The 23,315-nt window shown below is 38.3% G+C and overlaps 1 protein-coding gene across 1 annotated transcript; it reads right to left on the reverse strand.

Moving 5' to 3' along the window:
• Positions 1-402: 402 nt before the first annotated feature.
• LOC107800420 (uncharacterized) lies at positions 403-5,976 on the reverse strand. The gene is made up of 10 exons (XM_016623583.2): positions 5,354-5,976; positions 4,541-4,635; positions 4,338-4,405; positions 4,185-4,228; positions 3,880-3,957; positions 3,637-3,790; positions 2,370-2,522; positions 1,624-1,734; positions 1,143-1,208; positions 403-850 (listed from the first exon to the last, which is right to left on the reverse strand). The coding sequence occupies exons 1-10, from the start codon at positions 5,656-5,658 to the stop codon at positions 752-754; spliced, it is 1,173 nt and encodes a 390-aa protein (XP_016479069.1). The 5' UTR covers positions 5,659-5,976; the 3' UTR covers positions 403-751.
• Between the last annotated feature and the right edge of the window lie 17,339 nt (positions 5,977-23,315).

The following is a 23,315-nucleotide window of genomic DNA, read 5'->3' on the forward strand; positions in this document are numbered from 1 at the left end:
GCTGTAATTCCTAAAAACTAAGCTGAGGTTTGGTATGGCATAATGCCATATATTCTTTTCTGGTCTCTCAAGGTCATTAGCTGATTTAGATCGTCAAATACTTGAAGTCATAGTCAAGAATTTGAATTTTGGTGTAAAAGAAAGGTAACGCGTATAAATTGTAGAAGGAATAATTGGTAACAGTACATTTGAAACAAAATTTAACAAGAGATGCACACAATCTTCAATACCAAGCTCGACGTATAATGTCGTAATCCACACTGTTTATAATCTCCAGTCTCCAACAAAACTTAGAAACATGTCTTCACAATTATCACTATTGTGCAACTTGAAATATGTTGATAAATTTAAAAAAAAAAAAAAAAAAAAAAAAAGAAGCTTGAAAGAAGGCACTCAACTCCATTACAAACAGATGACAACATTCCACTATATTTCATCTGGCTGTTTCCAGTTTACAAGGTGAAAAGAAGATCCCAACCATCCTGCCTAACAATTTGCCCAATAAAACCAACCTAAAACACAATTTTGTGGTACCAAGCAAAAAAATATGGCACTTTTACAACAATGCTGGCCTTTTAAATCAACAGCGGGAAGCATTAGCTTCACGACACAAATCAAAAGGTTGATCAGATAAACTAAAACAAATAAATAATTAAGGCATCACAAATATGGCCCATGTAAATATTGCAAGATGACCAGAACAAAAATCATCTTAAGATGTACAAAAAGTACAGAAGAATGGCTCATGCTTTCATTGTTCCACTTCTAATGCAGAAGAAATCCATTCTGATGCAGCTGCGTGAACGTCTGTTTCCACATGCATCACAAGAGAGACTGGAGTGATTGCCACCTGAAGAGCACAAATAGACCCCACCAGTTAAGAACATCTGAAAAATAGTGCTTCTACCACTGTGGTGGAGTGGATTGCATAGCATAAACTGGTTCTAAAGAAAAAGTTGAGTTCAAATATTGCATATGTAAGATGTACAAGGGCACAGAACAAAAAGACACCCAAACACAACTGTTTGACAATGAGTTCAGACCTTTAAGTAGGTTAAAAAAACATTCCAGTTTGGAACAGAATACCCGAAGTGCCATGCAGGAAAATAACAAGTACTCAAGGATTACAGAAACAAACTTACAAATCCATTTTCAAGAGCTCTAAAATCTAAATCCTCATCTTCTTCTTCTTGCTTCTTGTCAAGCAACTGCAGTGCAAATAACCAACAAAGTCAATGGGAGAACAAATTAAACCCAGTTAACAAAAGCTTCAAGAAAAGGGCAGGGTTGGTTTGGTTTGGTTGGGGGGTGGGGGGGGGAGGAGGAGGAGGGAATGGCATAGATGAGAAGGGGTAGCAGAAGGAATGGTGGTGCACTTGGCTGTAACCACATTTAGCAGCATTTCAAGAAATCAGCAGAAGAAGCATCTTATATCATCAAGAATAGCATTCCGTTTATTAACAGGCTCAGATACATCACATCTCTCCACCTTTCTTTTGATAGAGATTACAATGTCAGAGTTTGTAGTTTCAATTCGAAATTTAACTGGCCCTTTGTACTCAATACTCATCGAGGAAAGCAGCTAGGTACTATGTTGTGGGAGAAAGGAAAAGGCACACTTACCTCCAATCTGAAGTACTTGACTTTCCTATCGGGATCAGATTTCCCTGCTACACCAACAGATTCAACAACCTCTATATTCTTTCTTTGTGTAGCTAATTTGCGAGCAGCACCCTGAGAAAAAATAAGAAGGCAGAGGTTTGATGATGTTCAAGAGAGGAGGAAAGACACGAGGAACGAGGCAACCAAAGACAAGTAGGGACACCACTTCTCATTTTCCAAATGTATGTCACAGTTTTCATACAATTACTGCACATTATCATCTTAACAAATAAGATCAGGCATCTAAAACTACCTCAGATACTACTCGCTAACCTGAAACTGCGAAATGAATCAACTTTCTAGTAACTACCTTTCAGTTGAGCACTTGAACTTCTAGATTTATTGTTCTTTCTGTTTTTAGTTATATATGTATTTTTTCTTCTTTGTTTTTTGGGGGTTGACAAGTTGTAGTTCCATACACATTATTCGTACAGTGGGATTGAGGCAAAGGCATAGCTGCTTGATTGATGCTAATACACTTATTCATGATAACTTCAACTCTTTACAAGTTTCTTTTAGATAAAGGACAGGGGTCAATTTAATTCTTAATCTCAACTGTAACATCACTGCTTTGCTCCAAAGGAACTCTATTCTCCAAAAGATCATAGGATCTCTCTGTGATGAACTTGCTTTCACCATAATGCAGTTATTACGCTATTACATGACATGAAGGAACAATTATATTAGATACAGTGTCATCTACTCACTGCCGCAGAAGCATCTCGACCTAGTTGCGCAAGCTGCATCCCGAGGCTTTGCTGACTTGGAAGAAAACGCCCAGCAGCAAGATTTCTGGTTGATGAACTAGCTTGCCAGCAAAGCCTAGAGCTCCAGAGACTTTGCTTGGTCAATTTGAATCCCTGTCAAATAGAGGCTCTGAAATGATATATCTGTTTTTTATGCAAGCAAGAAAATAATATAGTCCGCATAAATAACGGCAGGCCCTGACTTCAACTATAGGTGGATTGGAGAAAAAATGGAAACGTGCTTTTGCTTTGGCACCCAACACAGAGAAACACATATTAATCTTTCATCAGTGGCGGATCTATGCATCACATTTGGGGGCTTAAGCACCCATTGAACTTGACAAAAAGTGTGTGTAATTATATTAAAAATTTGACCAAATGGATATAACAAGGCAGCAAGCACCCAGGTAATAAGAGTTTGATGGATGCTTTAGTCAAGGAAAGGTGCTGGAAGTTTATGAAAGTGGGGCAGCGAGAATTTGATCTCACTTCTAACATGTCCTTTTTAATAGGTATTTTCCCTAAAATATCAAGCTTCTTTCTTTTGCCCCAACTAGGTCTACTTTTTTCATTCTTTCCACTAGCCACTATTTTGACAGAAATTCTACTTATTTTTTTTTTTTTTTTGCTGACTTTTGTTTTATGTTTTTTTTTTTTTTTTTTAACTTTATCTAATTCAGTATAACAACAAAAGAAAAAGAAAATCTACTTAAAAAGGGACTCCAAAGTGGTCTCCTAGAACAGTAAATCCACCAATCTCTTTTCTCACTAGTTGTCTTATCCATCACAGTTTCACGACGTCTATAATATTAATACTTTTCATTAATTTTTTTATCATTGTGTTCAAATAGTTATGCACTAATACGATGTGATTGGTAGTACTTTATGTCAAAAAGTTAAGCACCCACGAATCTAAAATTCTGGATCCACCACTGTCTTTCATGTTTATACCAGTTATAAGGGCATTACTTATCTCAAAAGCAATGGTCAGACTTCCAAATCATAAATCAAATTCCTTTCCTCAATCTGAAAGAATCGGGTTCAATTTCATTTTCCTTTCTGGAGTGGGTGCAAGGACAGATTTGGGGCTAACCAAGAGAAGCATGACCATAGTCATCATGGAACCCTGACCCACTATAAGAAGACATTGCCACACAGGCGTGATATACTACTCATTTCTTTCTTTCCCCACGGAGGCGCAGTTGAGATAGAGAGAGATATAACAGACCTTGTTTGTCAGAGGAGATTTCGGAAGTCCAATATGCAACAAGCAAAATTTTGGAAAAGCTCCCTTTTTAATATCTCTGATGGCTGCACTTATCAACGGTAAACAAACACTCACGGCATCCTTGAAATCACTTTCTTGACTTTCATCATTCCTCCTAAAGTAGATTATTGAACACACTATTAATTTAAGACCGAGAAGAGTGATCGAAGTTTCAGTCATGTACTGTAGGAGAAGGGTAAGTACCAGTCAAGTGATATCGATATGGACGGCACGCCATTAAACATTGCCTCCCTCGCACCAGCTACGACACCCGAGTAAAACCTGGACAGTGAAGTAATACACATAGATAGTTACAGATGTTCTTAAGGAGACAAAAGCAAAAGAAATACATGTACAAGAAACCTTCTATCCACAACCTGAATAACTTAGTAACTAAATAATTTTAAGCAATACATGTGTGCCAAGTTACAGTTTACAATGGCAAAGATTCTGGAAGGTTCAGCTTATGAAGTCAAAAGGAATGTCAGCCAAAAAGAAGCAGTACTTACATATGATGGCCACAACTTGAGCCCCTGTTGATTCCACTTATAACCTAAACATCCAAGGGGAAAGAAAATAGAGTAGACTCAGCAGGTTACCAATACCAAATCGAAAGATCGTTTTCAAAACAATGATATAATTGAAAGGGCGCGAAAGAATACCAGGACCGGCTTCGACCAGGAAAACAGAGCCCCAGACAAGGCTAATGACACACAATCTACGGGAGTCCCTGAAAGCAGATTAAACCCAAGAAGCATAACAATGTTAAGCTGAAACATGGAATAGAATTCTAAACATACAAATTGTTCAACAAAGTGAAGTTACTATGTTTTACAGTAATCCTACAGCAATTATATGCCCATACCAGATACTTCATAAGCAGTAGCACCATGAACGTCCGTAGGAGTAACTGCAACGGTTTCTTTAAGAGTAACAGAGTGGCCCGCCACCGATTTATCTCTACAAATAGCAGACATCATTTAATTTTTAACCACAAAACAAAAAATTCTTCAAAGTCATTCAAAATCTTGGATGTGTTGCTTTTTTAGCTTAAACTAAAAGGCACTCACTAAGCTTACAGAAGGGTCCACATTCAAACTTCAACAACAAAATCAGCTAACAGAGTAAAGAATTTCAAAAGTAATGACAATAAAACCATAATAACAGCGACAATACCTCAGTTGCAAACAAGTTGGGGTCAGCCAATTTTTATACAATAGCATGATTCAACCGCAAAACAAAAAAAAACTTCAAACTCATTAAGATGTGTTGCTTTTTAGCTCAAACTAAATGGCACTCGCAAAGCTGACCTCTCAAGGGTCTACACAAACTTCATCACAAAATCAGTTGAACACAAGCTAAACATATCCAAAATTAACGACACTAAAATCACAAACGGAACTTAATTTTCTTTCTTTTTCCTATTAGGAGTTGGGATTGGCGTTAAGGGTCTACGTAAAATTAATGTAGCAGAACAACTTGTATCAATGTAAAAAAGATACTCCCTCGAAAAAAATGACACATTTTTTATATTTAAAAACAATTCAGTTTAACCTGAATAAGAATTTATAGCCACATAAAAGTTATGGCATGTTTAAGATAAGAATTTCTTTTTTTAAATTCGGCGTAGAGTCAAACTATGTTACATATATCGAAACGGAGGTTATAGAAAACTCACGATTGGGGAGCGCAGACGTTAACATTACAGAGGCCTTGACGAACAAGAGCATCAACAAGACACGTCAGCCCAGGAGATTCAATCCCATCAGCGTTTGTCACCAATACAACGTGTTTCGTGCTCTCGGTGTCAGTTGCATCACCGGAAACCGAGTCAGAAGAAGAAGGCTGGGCCGCAGGTTCATCGTTATTATTGGGCTTCGATTGCTGATCCTGGACCCCACCTTTTCTGTTGAGAAGAACTTCCTGAAGATTGGATACCAGGCCCGGTGGCAAAAAATTGTTCTTCACCGCAGAAGTCGTCATTTTTTCCAATAGATGATGAAGATGATGATTACAAGGAAATGAAAAGGGAACCGGTTTTTTTAGCTACAGGAATGGGGAAATTCAAAACCCTAGAGAGCAGTTTTCAACAATGGATATACCTGTCCCCAACGGCGGTGTTTAGAGAGAGAAAGAAGAGAGAGAGAGGATATGGGTTTGTTTCGTCAATGGGGTACCGTGAGGAAGGAAAGGACTGAAGGAACAGTTATGAAATTGACGCCTATAAAAACTATTACAGCAATTCTCATTCTCATTGAAACGCGTTAGCTACACGAACTCATTAAGAACCAATGGAACAACTACTACATCTTTTTGGTTGAAAATTAACCTCAACTTATATGTCTCTGCAAATTGTGTATATTAATTTACTAAAAAACTTATATAATGTGAAATGAACCAGACATACCCTGAGGAAAAAATAATAAATGCATGCCTCGAATTGCATTGAAAAATTTATTGGATTTAGGGTCCGCTTGGAAAGTCATTCGATAATTGAAATTGATGTAATTACTCTCCCCGGTTCATAATAAGTGACTACTTTATTTTGGACACACCCATTAACGAAAGTGTTGTTTGTACACCATGCCCCTTTACAATTTGAATTTAAGAAAATGACCTTTTTAGATCTCTTATGTGTAAAAAAAAATAGATCTCTTACGTGTAAAAACTAAAAATAAATCTCTAATGTGTAAAAAAAAGAGGTAGTATCGTAAAACTAAAAACAAGTTTGTAAAGATCCAAAAAACCAATTGACCCTTAAGGAAATACTAAAATCTAGACAAAAATAGTTAGTGTGACTAAACTACCCTTAATTAATTGTTGCAACATAATTTAATATGAGTAAAAAGACTTTTTAGGGATACGCACATAAGGGTAATTTTGGAAAAACAAATTAAATTTTTCCTTGATTATATAAATGGACACTTATTTTGGACCAAAACAAAAAAGTAAATTGGTCATTTATTATGGACCGGAGGGAGTACTAAGGTAGTAATTACGCAGCCTAATAATTACACAATATAGTAATTACGACGATCTATTTGTTTGTCATAACGTTATTACAATGTAATTACAAGAGTACAACTTGGTTGCACAAGTGTAATTACGCAATTAAATTAAAATTCAAATGAAGTATTTATCAAAACTTAAATCGTTGCCAATTAAGACAAATTGTTATGGGTCGTTTGGTAGGATGTATTAGATAAAATAATGTTTGCATTAGCTTTGTGTATTAATAATACCTTGTTTGTTAGACATTTTGAACCTATGCTTTAGTTCTGCAAGTATTAGTTATACATTTTATTTGGTATTATTCTATGCATAACTAATGCATAGAAAACCATGGTATTAGCAATGCAATGGGTTTTAATGCATGCATTAGCTTAATTAAAGGCAAAATTATCCTTCAAAATTTATGCTTGATTAAAATATGTTATACACCATATTAATGCAAATTTAAAATAATTCAAATAGTGAGAAATAAAATTATATCTCTAGTAAATAAATAAATACTTAGCATATTTCCTTTTTTATAAATAAATATTTAGTTCTATATTACAATATAGGTATACAAATCAAATAATTTTTTAAAACTTTTTCATATAAAAATATTTCTCAACATATGTTTCTTTTAAAAAGTTTTAGAGTGATGGACTGGTTTTGGGGGTATTTTTGTAAACAAGCAATTCTTTTAGAAATTGTGCAATGCTTTAATACATCAAACCAAACAACGGATAAGAAACATGTCAGCATAACTAATACCAGCACTAATGCAAGCATAACTAATACCAGCATTACTAATACATCATATTCACTATTATTCTTATGCACCCTACCAAATGACCCCTTAATGTGAAAAGAATTAATTCTGGAGAAAATTCAACACTCTTAATTTAATTAGAAATTGAATAAAAAATTTTACTCAGAGGATTGCGAGCATGAAACACGTCATATTTTGAACGATACTGAAAATATCTTTATAATTTTAAGGCCAAATTGACGCATGTATTTCACTTCTACGCATACAAACTGATGTTTTAAGGCATCGTTTGGCATGCGGACTGAATTATTTTGGTATTATAATCTAGGAATTATAATTTTTAGATTAATTTTTTTTATTTGGGAGGTGAGATAAAATAATCCTAAATTTAATAGAATAAGATGAAATACCTAAGATTAAGCTAGCGCTTGGACATAAATTTGGTTGAAACTTGAAAAAAATTGAGTTTTTGAAGATGAGATAAAAAATAATTTTTAAAAGTTGAAATTGTGTTTGAACATGCATTTTACTTGAAAAGAATTTGAAGTTTAGTGAGTAGAAAACTTCAATATCTACTTGTTTACCCTCAAAATCGGATTACAATTGAATTTATACGCGATTCTAAGGATACGTGATATAATTCGACATAAATTGAAAAAACAGTTTAATATTAAAATCAATGACAGAAAAGTGAATGCAAACCACACAAGTTGAACAGTGTTAACCTTGAAGGCTGGTCACCCTCGAGTTAGAAAGTGCCTCAATCGATGTGAGAATAGAATAATAAGATAATGAGAACTAGAAATAACAGTGTATTACTTTTTGATGTGTGTTACAATGTGTATTGCAAATAGTTAGACCCCCTTTATATAATAGGGGAATCCTACTTTAGATACAATTCTACAAAAGGTAAGAAATCTCATGATTTGCTAATTAGTCGGTCTCTCATTGATACGTGCCGAGATTCCCGCTGTGATATCCGACCGGTTACGGATATTTCGGCCTTCCGTTATTCGGTCCAATAATACTTCCTTGAGTTTGATCGGAGTCGGGGTCGGTTCCGGAGCTACGGGCTCGATGATCTTGAAGACGCATGCTCTAACTTCGTTCCTTGGTTCGATATAATTAGGGGTTGATCTTCAACCCATCACGTTTCACCCCCAATCTGTCATGCAATAGATGGGCCCGATTTCGACCGTTTACACTACTCCAAAGCTATTTTTGGGATTTGAAAATTTTGTTTTCAAATTCTGGCAAAAAATAATTAAAACCTATAAACAAACAGATATTTAAAAATAAAATTTGAAAAAAAGCTCCCAGATTTTATGGCTAGACAGGAGCTAAGTCAAGATAAAATTTATATTATATTTAATTGACGCTATAAAATAATCCCAAAATAAATATATACTGCCAACCAAATACATATTATTTTAATCACACGCCTTATTCCTGCTTATTCCGTGTACCAAATGACCCCCAAATACCTATGATCATTGATCGAGTTGAGTGATTTTACTGAGAGCGGGGAAAAATAAAAGGAGCTTTTAACCGTAAATACATGCCTCGAATTGCATTGAAAAATTTATTGGATTTATAGTTGAAACCAAAAGAAGTTTGAGACTTTACCAATTAAGACAAATCGTTAATGTGAAAAGAATTATTATTCTGGAGAAAATTCAACACTCTTAATTTAATTAATATTTAATCCAGAAATTGAATAAATTTTCTTACTCAGAGGATTGTGAGCATGAAATACGTCATATTTTGAACCATACTGAAAATATTTTTATAATTTTAATGTTGTAAACAAATATCTTTAGTAGGAGAATAAGTAACTTACTACATTGAAATCAAATAAATAAGACATTACTAGAAGGTTGGCGGCTAGCATAATATTAATATGTCATGTTGCATAAATATTTAACAATATGCCCACCATCAAGTACGACTTTTGTAGATTTCATTATTTTTTATGTCCCTTTTAATGACGTGTTATTGGTATGTTATTAGGGGCAATTACGACAAAATTGAGCACAATAAAGTGATCTCCTTATTGTTTGACAAAAAAAATGTAAATCTTTGATTAAACTAATTAAATATGTATAACGAGGTGTTAGACTTAGTTAATAATAATAACCTCAGATCTACAACCAATTAATGAGAATAACGTAGAGCAACACTTACAGCAGATCAAACGCAAGGAGCATTTAATGTTTTAAGACCATTAATGAGGAGGAAATATAAAGCAATAAATGGCAATAGAATAAATAGAGAAAACGCTTAACCCAATATTGAATGAGGTGGATGATTCCTCCTTATAACAATGATGAATGATAAACAAAAATCAGAATATTTGGACCCTTCTTGGATCTGGTGGAAAAGGTGTGAAATAATAGAAGATCGAATCTCTTTAGAAAGGTAATATTTGTATTCAATCTAGAGAGAAAATATGTTTTTCATAAAGTGTGTTCTTATTCGAGAATATTACAAACCTATCACCTGATCTCTCTTTCTATTTATGAGGAACATACCTTCAATTAACCCTAAAAGTACAAATAGAGAGAATATTCAGTGGAATATTTCCTCAAAAATCCTGTTACTAAACTAGATGTTACTGCTCCTTCTGATACTTGACATCGGCCATGATCGACTACTCGGCGGTGAATTCCATTGGTTATTAGTCGACCTCGACCAAATTGCTTTCAATATACCACTTCGTATCGAATATCCTTAAATCAGATTTTGATCCATACACTTACGGCTTAAGTGAATCATCGTAGATCAATGGTTCATATGTAAGTTATTCCTTTGTAAAAAAAAAGTAAGAGATAAGAATCTTGAATTGTAACATTAGTTAGACACAAGCACTCGTCGAATAAGATAGAAATATTTTTTTGTTTCTCATCCGGTGTCCGGTACTCGTACTTGAGCCCGACTATATTCGAATTCGCATTGGGTAGGGCCCCATTTGTGGGGTAATGCTCCTTACCAAGGATTTTTCCATACCCAGGGCTCGAATTCGAGACCTCTAATAAAGAAGGAACAATCATATCCACTACACCACATACTTTGGTGGTGAATAAGATAGAAATATCATGTACATGTATTTATATATAGTTTTAATGCAATGGAATTGATAAATGCAATAGCGATTAAACTTCCGTAAGAAAATCACAAGGTAAAATAAGAAACGAATTACTAATTGAATCAATTCAGTGGATCGCGATATAAATTCTGAATGGAGAAATCTTGACCTCGCCTTGTGCTTTTGTAGATTCAAGTAACTGTGTCTCATTTTTTGAATTATTAAGTCTTGAAAATTCAATGAATAAATTCTGTTCGTTAATTCATTTGTGAGTATGTTTTATAATACGTAAAATTCAAGTGGGCGGCAATGATTTTGAAATTGACGACGTGCCTGACACGCAGTAACAAAGAGCGTGAATTGGTGACGAAGAATATTATCATAAACAGACGATGTACATAAGCTATTTGCAACGTGGCCTCCAGTAATTGCTTTATTTTCCTGGGCCCCGCTCTTGGATGAATGATGCTAAAGACTTCAATAATATACTGTAAATGAGATAATCTCATATGGGGACTTTCTTAATTAATCAACAACAAAAACAGTATAATATGTTTATGATGCAACTCCCTACTTTATTTCTTGCTTGTCTTAGCCTCTTATTATGTGCTGTTAGCATACTAATTACTCGGTCAAATAAAGCTAATTTGACCCGTAAAGTTATTATGAGTATGATCTTTTTAAATAAGGCTTAATGCTAAATTGACGCATGTATTTCACTTCTACGCATACAAACGGTTATGCGGCGCCTTCCTGAGATTCTTTGGAAGAGCGACGTAAGGCTAAGCAACTAATATCAGTGCAGTTACTATCTGCCAACTGAGGTCCCCTTCGTACACTAGATGAGATTGTCAGTGCCGTACAGGAAAACCAATGTCAAAAGCAATTGAGAGAATAGAAATGAGACTTGAGAATGAAAGAACACTTGATTGCATTAATGAAAGCTATTACAGAAAAGAAATGCGGTGTCAAGGGGGAGAGACACCAATACGGAGAATTGTTTCCTTGCTAGAAAGTTTGATTGTTTGATCCCCCCTAATAGTGCTTCAAAAAATAAACCAAAGTTACAAGACTAGACCTAACTAAGCTAGAGAAACATAATGGAAGTACATGAAATAAAACTACTCTATATTTACAATGAAAAGGACTTAGTTTTCTACAAGGTAGAAGCAGGTTCGTTGTCAGCAACCTTGTCTTTGTCATCACGGTCTGCGCGCGCGAAGCTGTTGGCATCTGCCTACGGCTGGGCGCTAGCGAGGGATATCGGTAGGGTGACAGAGGCACATGCACGCTTGTCACTTGGCGCAGCCAAGACCACGGGGCCGCCCGTGGTGCTAGGCGTTGGGAGGCTTGCTAGGACGCCACGTGGCTTGCCCAAAGGGCCATGGGACATGGCTAGAAAGCCGCCCATGACATTCTCCCCCACCTGAGTTGGCGACATCCCCGGCGCCCTACTTGCAAGATAATCATCAATTAGGCTCTTGTAGACTTTGAGGTTTGTTCCCCTCTCCTAAGTATTCTCCTCTGCATCACAACTCTGCCATTTCACCAAGAACTCTTGGTGATCTTTTCTTGAGGCATGAATCACTCGATCATCAAGAATAACTTCAGCACACGTTTTCCCGATTGAATTGGGGCCTCAAATACTTGGTATTGTGATTTGGCTCTGTGAAGGATCCCCCATGTCTTCCCGAAAAGGTTTTAGAAGATTGACATGGAAGACGAGATGGATTTTCCACCAAGCTAGGGTATCCACCCGGTATGCAACTTTCCCAATGTGCCTTTCAATGGACAAAGGTCCAATGTATTTTTATAGTAGGTGAGGGTCATGGACCCCTGCAAACAAGTATCACTTTGGAATTTTGACCATCACTTTGTCTCCTACTTGGTATTCAACATAGAGACGATTTTGATCAGCATGCCTCTTCATCCGCTTTTGGGCTTTGACAAGATAGCTCTGCACTATCTCTAAATTTTCCTTCCATTTTTTTGAGAAGCTAGCAGCTCGAGCAGATTTTGACATGTCTGGTGCATTCACGGTGTGTGGGAGTAGCGGTTGCTATGGGGTAACAATTGCAAAAGCGCTTTTGTTTGTACTAGAGCTCTTTTGTGAATTGAAACACAGTTGAGCAGCATCCAGAAGCTTCACCCAGTTCTTTTGTGATTCAGTTACAAAGTGGGAGAGATATTCCTCCAGCATGCCATTGAACCGCTTCGTCTTGCCATCAGATTGCGGATGAAAACTTAAGTTGTGACTCAGTTTTGACCCAAGGCACTTAAAGAGTTGGGTCTAAAAGTTGCTAGTGAAGCGTGAGTCGCGATTACTAACGATGTCTTTAGGTAGGCTCCAATATTTGACGACATAAGAGAAGAAGAGTCGAGTTGTATCCTCTGCTGAGATGTATTTGTCACTCCTCCTTTTTCCGCCCCCGCGAGGGGCGTAGGAGTTTTTCCAATTAAAGGACAATCGAAATGGGATTTGTTTGTTTATCTCAGAGTCGCCACTTGGGAGATTTAGGGTGTCCCAAGTCACCAATTTAATCCTGAATCGAGGAAAAGAATGACTTTATTTGACAGTCTGCGTACCAGAAATCCGGATAAGGAATTCTGTTAACCCGGGAGAAGGTGTTAGGCATTCCCGAGTTCCGTGGTTCTAGCACGGTCGCTCAACTGTCATATCCGGCTTGATTATCTGATTTTATACAAATGTGAACTTATGTGCAAATTTTAACTTTTTACCACTTTATTATTATTATTTTAAAAGAATATGAACATTGTTTAAAACACGTCTTTGGATTACATCACATGAAATGCACCCGCAATCCGGAACACATTTTTATTCAATGTTTTGGGATTTGGATTTGGGTCGCATGAAATGCACACCCAAGTTTAAGAGAGTAAATTATTAAACACGCGCCTAAAGAGACTATCGTGTTATTATTCTGGGAAGGCCGTGAAATTTGCTAAACGGCCCATCCCGAAAACTAAGTACTTTAATATATACATTTAACGAGGGCCCCGCAATTTATGAGTTTTGTTTAGCGAGGCTCATCTCATTCGTTATTCTTTTAAAGAATTTGCAACATCGTGGAAATGCATCTCGAACCACGTCACAATCAATGCACCCGTGATTAAAGACGTATTTCAACGTCGTTGAGATTTGGATTTGAGTCACATAAATGCGCACTCGAGTTTAGGGAGGTACATTATTAAATACGCACCTAAAGCGACTAGCGTATTGTTACTTTTGGGGAAGGCCGTAAAATTCGCTAGACGGCCTGTCCTGAATTCTAATTCAAACATACATTTTTGTGAGGGCCCCGCAATCTGTGCGTTTTATTTGGCGAGGCTATCTCATTTTTATTTTAGAAGGATATCCTAAAGCAGCTATATATATATATATATATTTTTTTTTCGTCCGTCTCTAAATGGAACGTCTCTAAATGGAAGAAGAAAAGATCCTACTTTATTTACATGCTTGAAAAGACCATCATTTATTTCACGGATTCAAGCAAACGGAGCCAGAAAATTGCAATCAAACTTTGCACGAAATGAAGTTGTTTCATGCCCCATTCTATAAGCTGATACTACTGAAGCTGACATTATAACCAAATACGGAATTTACAGGCAATACACATTCAAAAGGGACAAAGTATCTTATAACTAATTTGAACCCACATTGTTAGACGAAATGAACCGTTGGGACTAATTGTTTTCAACTACTTGAAGCTAAGCCAACCTTAGTTACTAATGGTTACGAAAGTTACTTAACTTGCTTGTTAACTTGAATAACCTATTGGGTTAACTTGAATAACCTATCGCGCCACAAGTATGTCAAGCCAACGAATTCTATAAATTTAAGGGCGTGAATTCATACTATGTTCCTATCTGATTATATGACACTCGAAGCAAACCGGTAATGACTTTGTCAACTAACTATTGCAATACTAAAGCTATGGAGACATACTTTCAACTTGAAACTGAAATCAACATGAGATCTATATTATTTCGGATTTTTTGCCTTTTAGACCAAATGCTGAGTCAAACAAACTCTAATTATATTGAAAGCTATGGCCAGACAATTACCCATTGAAACAAAATCCAAACAAACCCAGACATGATTCTAATGGAATACATGAACTATTATACACATCTTAACATTCAATATACAACTAAAGCAAATTCGAAAGAGGCACTTCAACTCTTCATTTCTATACTCAGGTTTCAATTTTCAGCCTACATTGACAGTGTATCAGTTGTGTACCTGAGATTGGAAACAAGAACAAGAAGAGGAAGAAGATCAGCAACAGCAGCTGGGCAGCAATAAGGCAGTAATAACAACAGCAACAACAGTTCCACAATAACAGCAGCTCAACGAACAACCAATAACAACTTTAATAGCACTAAAAACCAGAAGCAGTCCATCAGCATACAGAAACCCAGAATACAGTAGTAACCCAGCAGAGAAACCAGAATACCCCACTAAAATAGTAATAACCCAACTAGATGACAGACTTGACAGAAAATAGCTTGACAATCGAACAATTGGACTTAGTAAAACAGCTTGAAAAACCCAGCTATATCAAACCAAACAACTGACCAACCCCCCCTTTTTGCCTTTTAAGACTATCAGCTTTTCTCTCTCAATTGCCCACTCCCTATTAGTGAAGAAAATGAGCTCATTTATAGGCCCAAAAAACCTTCACAGGACTGCCTCGTATCTAGACTCTCCTCCCCATACCCTTCAACTTCTCATGCCTAAGTATCTTCTTGATGCAAGTCATTTGGTTCCCCACTATAGCACGATTGTCATCTTGATTCATTCAAGAGTCATGGGCTTTATTAGATTATTTATTTTAAACCCATGTTCTTGTGTTGTGCACCCCACTAATACTAAATTAATAGTATTTTTCATTAACCAACTGACAGCCCACTAATCCTAAGCATTTGTCAGTCTTTGACACCCCAAATTAACCCTAAAGCCGCTGATTATTACTGCCTTACCCCACCCCCTTCACATCGTTGAGTCTGTCAGCTATAACCATTTTAATCCTAATTCAAACCTCACCAACTAACAAACTACAACCTATAATTAGTTTACCACTGGATTTAGACAACTATTTAATCAGAATCAGACAGTATGAATCAAGTTGTTGCCTTTCAAGACTGTAAAACACAAACGACAATATGTATCGAATCGACTTTGCGAGTTACAGCGTATACTAATCAGTCGACAACAAAAGCAGGCTAAAACAGAACACACAGGTGATTCATGTGTTTCCGGACAAAACATGGAACTTATGAAACTTAATTATTCGACGACGTTACTCAAATCGACTATACGAACTATTACATGTAACAACCAATCGACAAACAACATAGACTAAATAGGCCACCAAATTATTTCAATTTTCGGGACACTTAGCAGGGAGCTTACGAAACTTAACTGCTCGACGACATTAGTCGAAGCGAATAGATATCTCATAACATACACTTAACACTGAATAGAAGAAAAGAAAATTACCTTGGAAGCTTAAGCATCAAAAACGACCCAGGCCTAAACCGAACTCATTAGGGTATGAGGGAGATTCGAACGAAACCAACGTTGATTAGGGTATGAGGGATGTCAGGGGAGTGGCTGGTGTGAATTTGGGACTCATTAGGTGATTTAGGGTTTTGGCTCGAATCTTTGATCGATGATCCGAGAACCCTGGAGATGATTCGAAGTTAAGTGACCAGGGATTCGTGCTCAGGGTGGTTTGTAGGTTCAGTGGTGTAGCTATGGTGACCGGTGGCGTTGTTGCCGCCGGGTGTACGTTGAAGGGGAGCTATGGCGGCTGCTAGGGTTTTGGGGGGTGTTTGGGATCGTCTCTAAGAGAGTCTCTCCAGGGAGGGGTGTTTGGATAAGGGATGGGGTAACAGGGTTAGGCTTATATACGACTTAGGGGGGTTAGATCCTGGCCGTTGGATCAGGTGAGATCGATGGCCAGGATCTATTCACTGAAGGGGGGCGACGTCGTTTGGGCGTAGTAGTGGGTGAGACCAGGTATGGGAAAGGATTGGGTCAGGTCAACGGGTCTAGGGGACAGCCTGGAGCCGTTGGATCAATGGAGATGGACGGCCCAGATTGGAGACGCCAATACGACGTCGTTTGGAGGCGTCTCTGTAAGACTGGCTTGGGCTGGGTCAGTGCAATGGGTTTGGGCCTGGTTCGTTTAATTCTTGCCTGGCCCAAACCGAATTTCCTGGTATTTCATCCCTTTTTCCCTTTTCTTTGATTACCAGAATTTAAAAAAATCCTAAATAAATTGTAAAAATCATAAATAAAAATTACACACACACTTCTGACACCCATAACAATTAACCCACAAATTAAAAATAAAATCATACAATGAAAGACGCCTATGCCTATTTTTGTGATTTTCTTTCTTTTAAAATAAAACATGGTTTAATTGACTCCAAAATGCACAATTAAATCTTGAATGCGCATGCAACATGTATTTATACATACATAACACACACACACACACACACACACACACACACACACACACATATATATATATATATATATATATATATATATATATATATATATTTATATCAATCACAACAACGGCAAGCATTTACGGACCAAATAATTACCAAAATGTCACGTAAATTCTAAAAATTGTACACAGATGGATTTTGTTTTATTTTTGATTTCTTTTGGAGTAATTTCCGTGAAGCAAAACTCACGTGCTCACAGCTGCCCCTCTTTGTCCGAAAGCACAAAGAGCTTTCGCGCAAAGATAAAGTGAGCGGATACGAGTGATTTTTGCCCTGTTGGAGTACTCCGTGTGAAGCATTTTTTGAAAAAAGATTTAACCAAACCTTTGCTTCAAAGGTCTCCTACATATCCCTGGCTAAAAGGGAATCAGGTTAATGTAGTTCGGGAAGTTTTGGTAGCTGGGACTACCATGTGACCGTAATGTCTGTTGTTACTGCTGTTGTATGCTGTTACTACTGCTCTACCGGTCTCCTTATTACACCGTGCTAAAAAGAAAACAAGATGCTAGACTAGACTACGGATCACAAGATCTTATCTATCTTCAAACTTGTTCTTGTTGTCTTGCTTTCTTGTCGGCTGGTGTTTCTTCCGATGCTTCTCTTTTCTGACAATTGCTGGTGATGACACTGGCCTTTTGCTTTTCCAAATACCAGTATTCATCATTTTGTTCTGTCCGCTGAGGATGCGGCTTTCTTCATTCTGCTGGGGATTTTTGTTGTAACCTTCTGCCTTCCAGTGGGTTACTACTTGATCTTGAAAGATATTCCTCTGTTCTACAGGCGGGATCCTGACTTCATCATCTTGAACATATAACAACCTCCGTTCTACAGGCGGGCTCCTGACTTCATCAATCTTCAACATATAACAACCTCCGTTCTACAGGCGGGCTCCTGACTTCTTCATTTTTCAATATATAACAACCTTCGTTCTACAGGCGGGCTCCTGACTTCTTCATCTTCGACATACAACAACCTCCGTTCTACAGGAGGGCTTCTGACTTCATCATTTTGAACATATAACAACCTCCGTTCTACAGGCGGGCTCCTGACTTCATCAATCTTCAACATATAACAACCTCCGTTCTACAGGCGGGCTCCTGACTTCATCATTTTCGATATACAACAACCTCAATTCTACAGGCGGGCTCCTCACTTCATCATTTTGAACATATAACAACCTCCGTTCTACAGGCGGGCTCCTGACTTCATCAATCTTCTCAAAATAATTCAGCCTCCATTCTCCAGGCGGGCTCCTGACTTCAACAACTTTTCTCAAAATAATTTAGCCTCCGTTCTCCAGGCGGGCTCCTGACTTCTACAACTTTCCTAAAAATAATTTAGCCTCCGTTCTCCAGGCGGGATCCTGACTTCGACAACTTCTTAAAATAAATCAGCCTCCATTCTCCAGGCGGGCTCCTGACTTCAACAACTTTTTTTCAAAAAATTATCACCTCCATTCTCCAGGCGGGCTCCTGACTTCTTCAACTTCTTTAAATTTTATCACCTCCATTCTCCAGGCGGGCTCCTGACTTCTTCAACTTCTCAAATTTTATCACCTCCATTCTCCAGGCGGGCTCCTGACTTCAACAACTTCTTATTGAGAGAAAATTTTCGTAATGAAAGAAAATTTTCTGCCCCAGTTTGATAATCTGCTTTGTGACTCTGTCTTCCTACGGTCAATAATATTTATTTTCCCTGTTTCAAATCAAAGAAAAATTTGTTAGTTTAACATGGGGCGAGTGGTCGTGCCACTTTTGCTGAGGATGGTTTTTCCCTTTTCTTTTCCTTGCATGCTATAAAACTTGCTGGAGAGAATATTGATTGCTGGGGCTGATATTCCCGCTGGGGATGATTGTCGTTTCTCTTCCTTCCCCACTCGGTGTCGTCCGACCATTGTGGAGCTTAATCGAGAATCTGTCGGAGTTGTCCCTGTATCTCGCAAATCTGTTGTGGATCATCTTAGAATTTGATCCATAACTTCCCTTGGAAATTTGGGCCTCTTAGGATCTAGACCCATTCATCATTTGGTCTTGCGACAAACTTCTTTTCGTTTTGTCGCCTTATCTTTGGCTTGTCCTTTTCGCATTTCGCCTTGCACCATTTTGGCAATTGGTAGTAAACTCTGAAAATCCTTTTCAAAAATAAACTGTTGGGGGAAATAAAATCCTTTAAACCAAGAAATGAAAGAGTCATAATTTTACAGATAGAAAAAGAAGCCTTTCTGAACAAATGCTGGGGAAAAAAGAAAAGAAAAGAACTTATCTGAATGATATAACCAATCCCAACGATCATGTCCTGCATTCCGGATCGATCAACCCAGTCTATTTGTATCAATCAATCTTTCGGATGGCCTCATCTCGCTGGGGATAAATGAATATTCGACTTTTGCCAAAGACGGACCCTTTCCGCCAATCTCGCCTTGTCGCCTCATAGTGCCATTCGAGGGGTTTTCACTAATAAGACTCTCTCATTTCTCTCAACTCTAGTTGTCTCATAGTGCCTGTGAAGGTTTTCACCAATAAGACTCTCTCATTTTATTTTATTTTTCAGATGGGGATTGGAGCGTGTCGATACGACGCTCTTTGTTGGGGATTCTCTCGGCTATCAATTCATTTCCAGTTTATGATCCTCTTCTCTGCTGGGGATCAGAGTGTTGTTCCCGACTTCCATGTGCATGAACTTGGCACTTTTCGAATACTGATCGGGAGGTCTTTTTTGGACATCAATATGGTTTTTTATATATGGCTAAAAAAAGGGGAAAAGGGGTATCAAAAGGCTCAAAATAATTTTGACGGGTAAAACATTACAACTCTTGGAATCAAACTTTCTTTCCCAAAATTATAACTACAACTTCTGCCCCAGTTTTCTTGCTTGGGGATTCTTATTTTTTGTTACACTATGACCGAGTCGTGAGGCACCTACATATCTTTCTTTGAGGAATTAGGTCAAACGTAGTTCCCACGTTCTTTATTTTTTTTTCTTGTGATTTTTCTTTTGTCTTTATCATTGTTTTTCTCTCTTTTTATCTTTTATTTTAATTACTGATTCCAAAAGAGGGATATGAAAGAATAAATGAGGCTCAAAAGGGTAAGCAAAGGTTAAAGTGTTTTGATAGAAGAAAGAATTACCTCCGTCATTTCATTCTCCGATAAATGCCAATCCACAAACAAATGTCAATTACAATCAAAAGGGATCACACATAATATCTCTTAACTGCGTCGGAATTGATAGCCATGTCGACGCATTTTCCTTCGATATCTGTTAAACATAGAGTGCCATTGGACAATACTCTGGTTACAATGAATGGTCCTTGCCAATTCGGGGTGAACTTACCCTTTGCTTCTGCTTGGTGTGGCAGGATTCGTTTCAACACTTGTTGCCCCACTTCAAATTTTCTGGGGCGCACCCTCTTGTTGTAGGCTCTTGCCATTCTCCTTTGATATAACTGGCCATGACACACAGCTGCCAATCTCTTTTCATCAATCAAGCTCAACTGTTCCAAACGGGTTTTGACCCACTCATCATCATCAATCTCAGCCTCGGCGACAATCCGAAGGGATGGAATTTCCACTTCCGCCGGTATCACTGCTTCAGTTCCATACACCAACAAATAAGGGGTTGCACCTACTGAAGTCCGGACGGTAGTGCGATAACCCAACAATTCAAATGGTAATTTTTCATGCCATTGTCTGGATCCTTCTACCATCTTCCTCAGTATCTTCTTGATGTTCTTGTTGGCTGCTTCAACAACTCCATTTGCCTTGGGACGATATGGTGTGGAATTACGGTGTGTAATCTTAAACTGTTCTCATACTTCTCTCATCAAACTGCTGTTAAGATTAGCACCATTGTCCGTGATTATCACTTTCGGGATCCCAAATCTACAGATGATATGGGAATGGACAAAATCCACCACTGCCTTCTTGGTTACTGACTTGGAAAGTTTTGGCTTCAACCCACTTAGTAAAATAATCGATGGCCACCAGAATGAACCTGTGACCATTCGAAGCTGCTGGCTCAATAGGCCCAATGACGTCCATCCCCCATGCCACAAATGGCCACGGTGCTGACATTGCGTGCAATTCCGTTGGTGGAGAATGAATCAGATCGTCGTGTATCTGACACTGATGGTATTTTCGCACGAATTTGATACAATCGTGCTCCATGGTGAGCCAATAATACCCTGCTCGAAGAATCTTCTTCGTCAATACATATTCGCTCATATGGGTCCCACAAACTCCAGCATGTACCTCTGTCATAACCGTCGTGGCTTAACTGACGTCTATACATCTCAGCAATCCCAAATCTGGGGTTCTCTTGTATAACACTCCTCCACTGAGGAAGAAACCATTAGACAATCGCCGAATGGCTCTTTTTTGGTCTCCGGTGGCCTGCTCCAGGTATATCCCCATCCTGAGATACTCTTTGACGTCATAAAACCATGGCTCGCCATCCACTTCTTCCTCTATCATGTTGCAATAGGCATGCTGATCGTGAACCTGGATGTGCAATGGGTCAACATGAATTTTGTCTGGGTGGTGCAATATTGGTGCTAAAGTGGCCAATACATCGGCAACCTCATTGTGAACTCTCGGGATGTGTCTGAACTCTACTGATCGAAATCGCTTGCTCAGATCATGCAAACATTGTCGATATGGTATGAGTTTCAAATCTCGTGTTTCCCATTTACCCTGAATTTGATGCACCAGGAGGTCCGAGTCTCCCAAGACCAAGACGTCCTGGACATCCATGTATGCCGCTAATCGCAAACCCAAAATGCATGCCTCATACTCAGCCATGTTGTTGGTACAATAGAAACGCAATTGAGCTGTAACAGGGTAGTGATATCCTGTTTCAGAAATAAGCACTGCTCCTATTCCAACTCCCTTCGCATTTGCGGCTCCATCAAAGAAGAGCTTCCAACCGGGTTCCTCAGGTAACTCCAACTCATCTATCTGCATTACTTCCTCGTCGAGAAAATACGCCCTCAACGGCTCGTATTCCTCGTCAACAGGATTCTCAGCCAAGTAATCTGCCAACGCTTGGGCCTTCATGGCTGTCCTCGTCACATAGACAATATCGAACTCCGTGAGTAATATTTGCCATTTTTCTAACCTTCCTGTGGGCATAGGTTTTTGGAAAATATACTTTAATGGATCCAAACGGGAAATAAGATAAGTAGTATATGAGGATAAATAATGTTTCAACTTCTGGGCCACCCAGGTTAGGGCGCAACATGTCTTCTCGAGTTGAGTGTACTTAACCTCATATACTGTAAACTTCTTGCTGAGATAATAGATGGCTTGCTCTTTTCTTCCCGTAATGTCGTGTTGCCCCAACACGAAACCAAAAGAATTCTCCAAGAGCATCAGATAAAGAATTAATGGTCTTCCCGGCTCAGGGGGAACCAATACAGGTGGATTTGATAAATATTCTTTGATCTGGTCGAATGCCACCTGGCATTCCGCCGTCCATCCTATTGCAGCATCCTTCTTCAACAGCTGAAAAATGGGTTCACAGGTTGCTGTGAGTTGAGCAATAAATCTGCTGATGTAATTCAACCTTCCCAACAGACTCATTACTTCTGTCTTGTTCTTTGGCGGTGGCAACTCTTGGATAGATTTGATTTTTGATGGATCCAGTTCAATACCTCGCCGACTGACAATGAATCCCAAAAGCTTCCTAGATGGAACACCAAATGCGCATTTGGCCGGGTTGAGCTTAATATCATACCTTCGAAGTCTTTGAAAGAACTTCCTTAGGTCTGCTACGTGGTCTTCCCGATGCTTGGACTTTATGATTACATCGTCTACATACACTTCAATTTCTTTGTGTATCATGTCATGAAACACAGTGGTCATTGCCCTCATGTACGTTGCCCCAGCATTCTTCAAACCAAATGGCATTACTCGGTAGCAATAAGTTCCCCACGGCGTAATGAAAGCTGTCTTTTCCGCATCTTCCTCATCCATCAGAATCTGATGATACCTAGCATAGCAATCCACAAAAGATCTGATCTCACGTCCGGCACAATTGTCGATTAAGATATGGATGTTGGGTAAAGGAAAGTTGTCTTTAGGGCTTGCCCGGTTCAGATTACGGTAGTCGACGCACACCCTGATCTTTCCATCTTTCTTTGGTACCGGCACCACATTAGTCAACCAATCAGGATATCGAGTGACACGAATAACCTTTGCTTGTAGTTGCTTGGTTACTTCTTCTTTAATCTTCATACTCATATCCGTT

Source organism: Nicotiana tabacum, chromosome 6, assembly GCF_000715075.1.
Source record: "Nicotiana tabacum cultivar K326 chromosome 6, ASM71507v2, whole genome shotgun sequence".
In the NCBI taxonomy this organism is placed as follows: Eukaryota; Viridiplantae; Streptophyta; class Magnoliopsida; order Solanales; family Solanaceae; genus Nicotiana; species Nicotiana tabacum.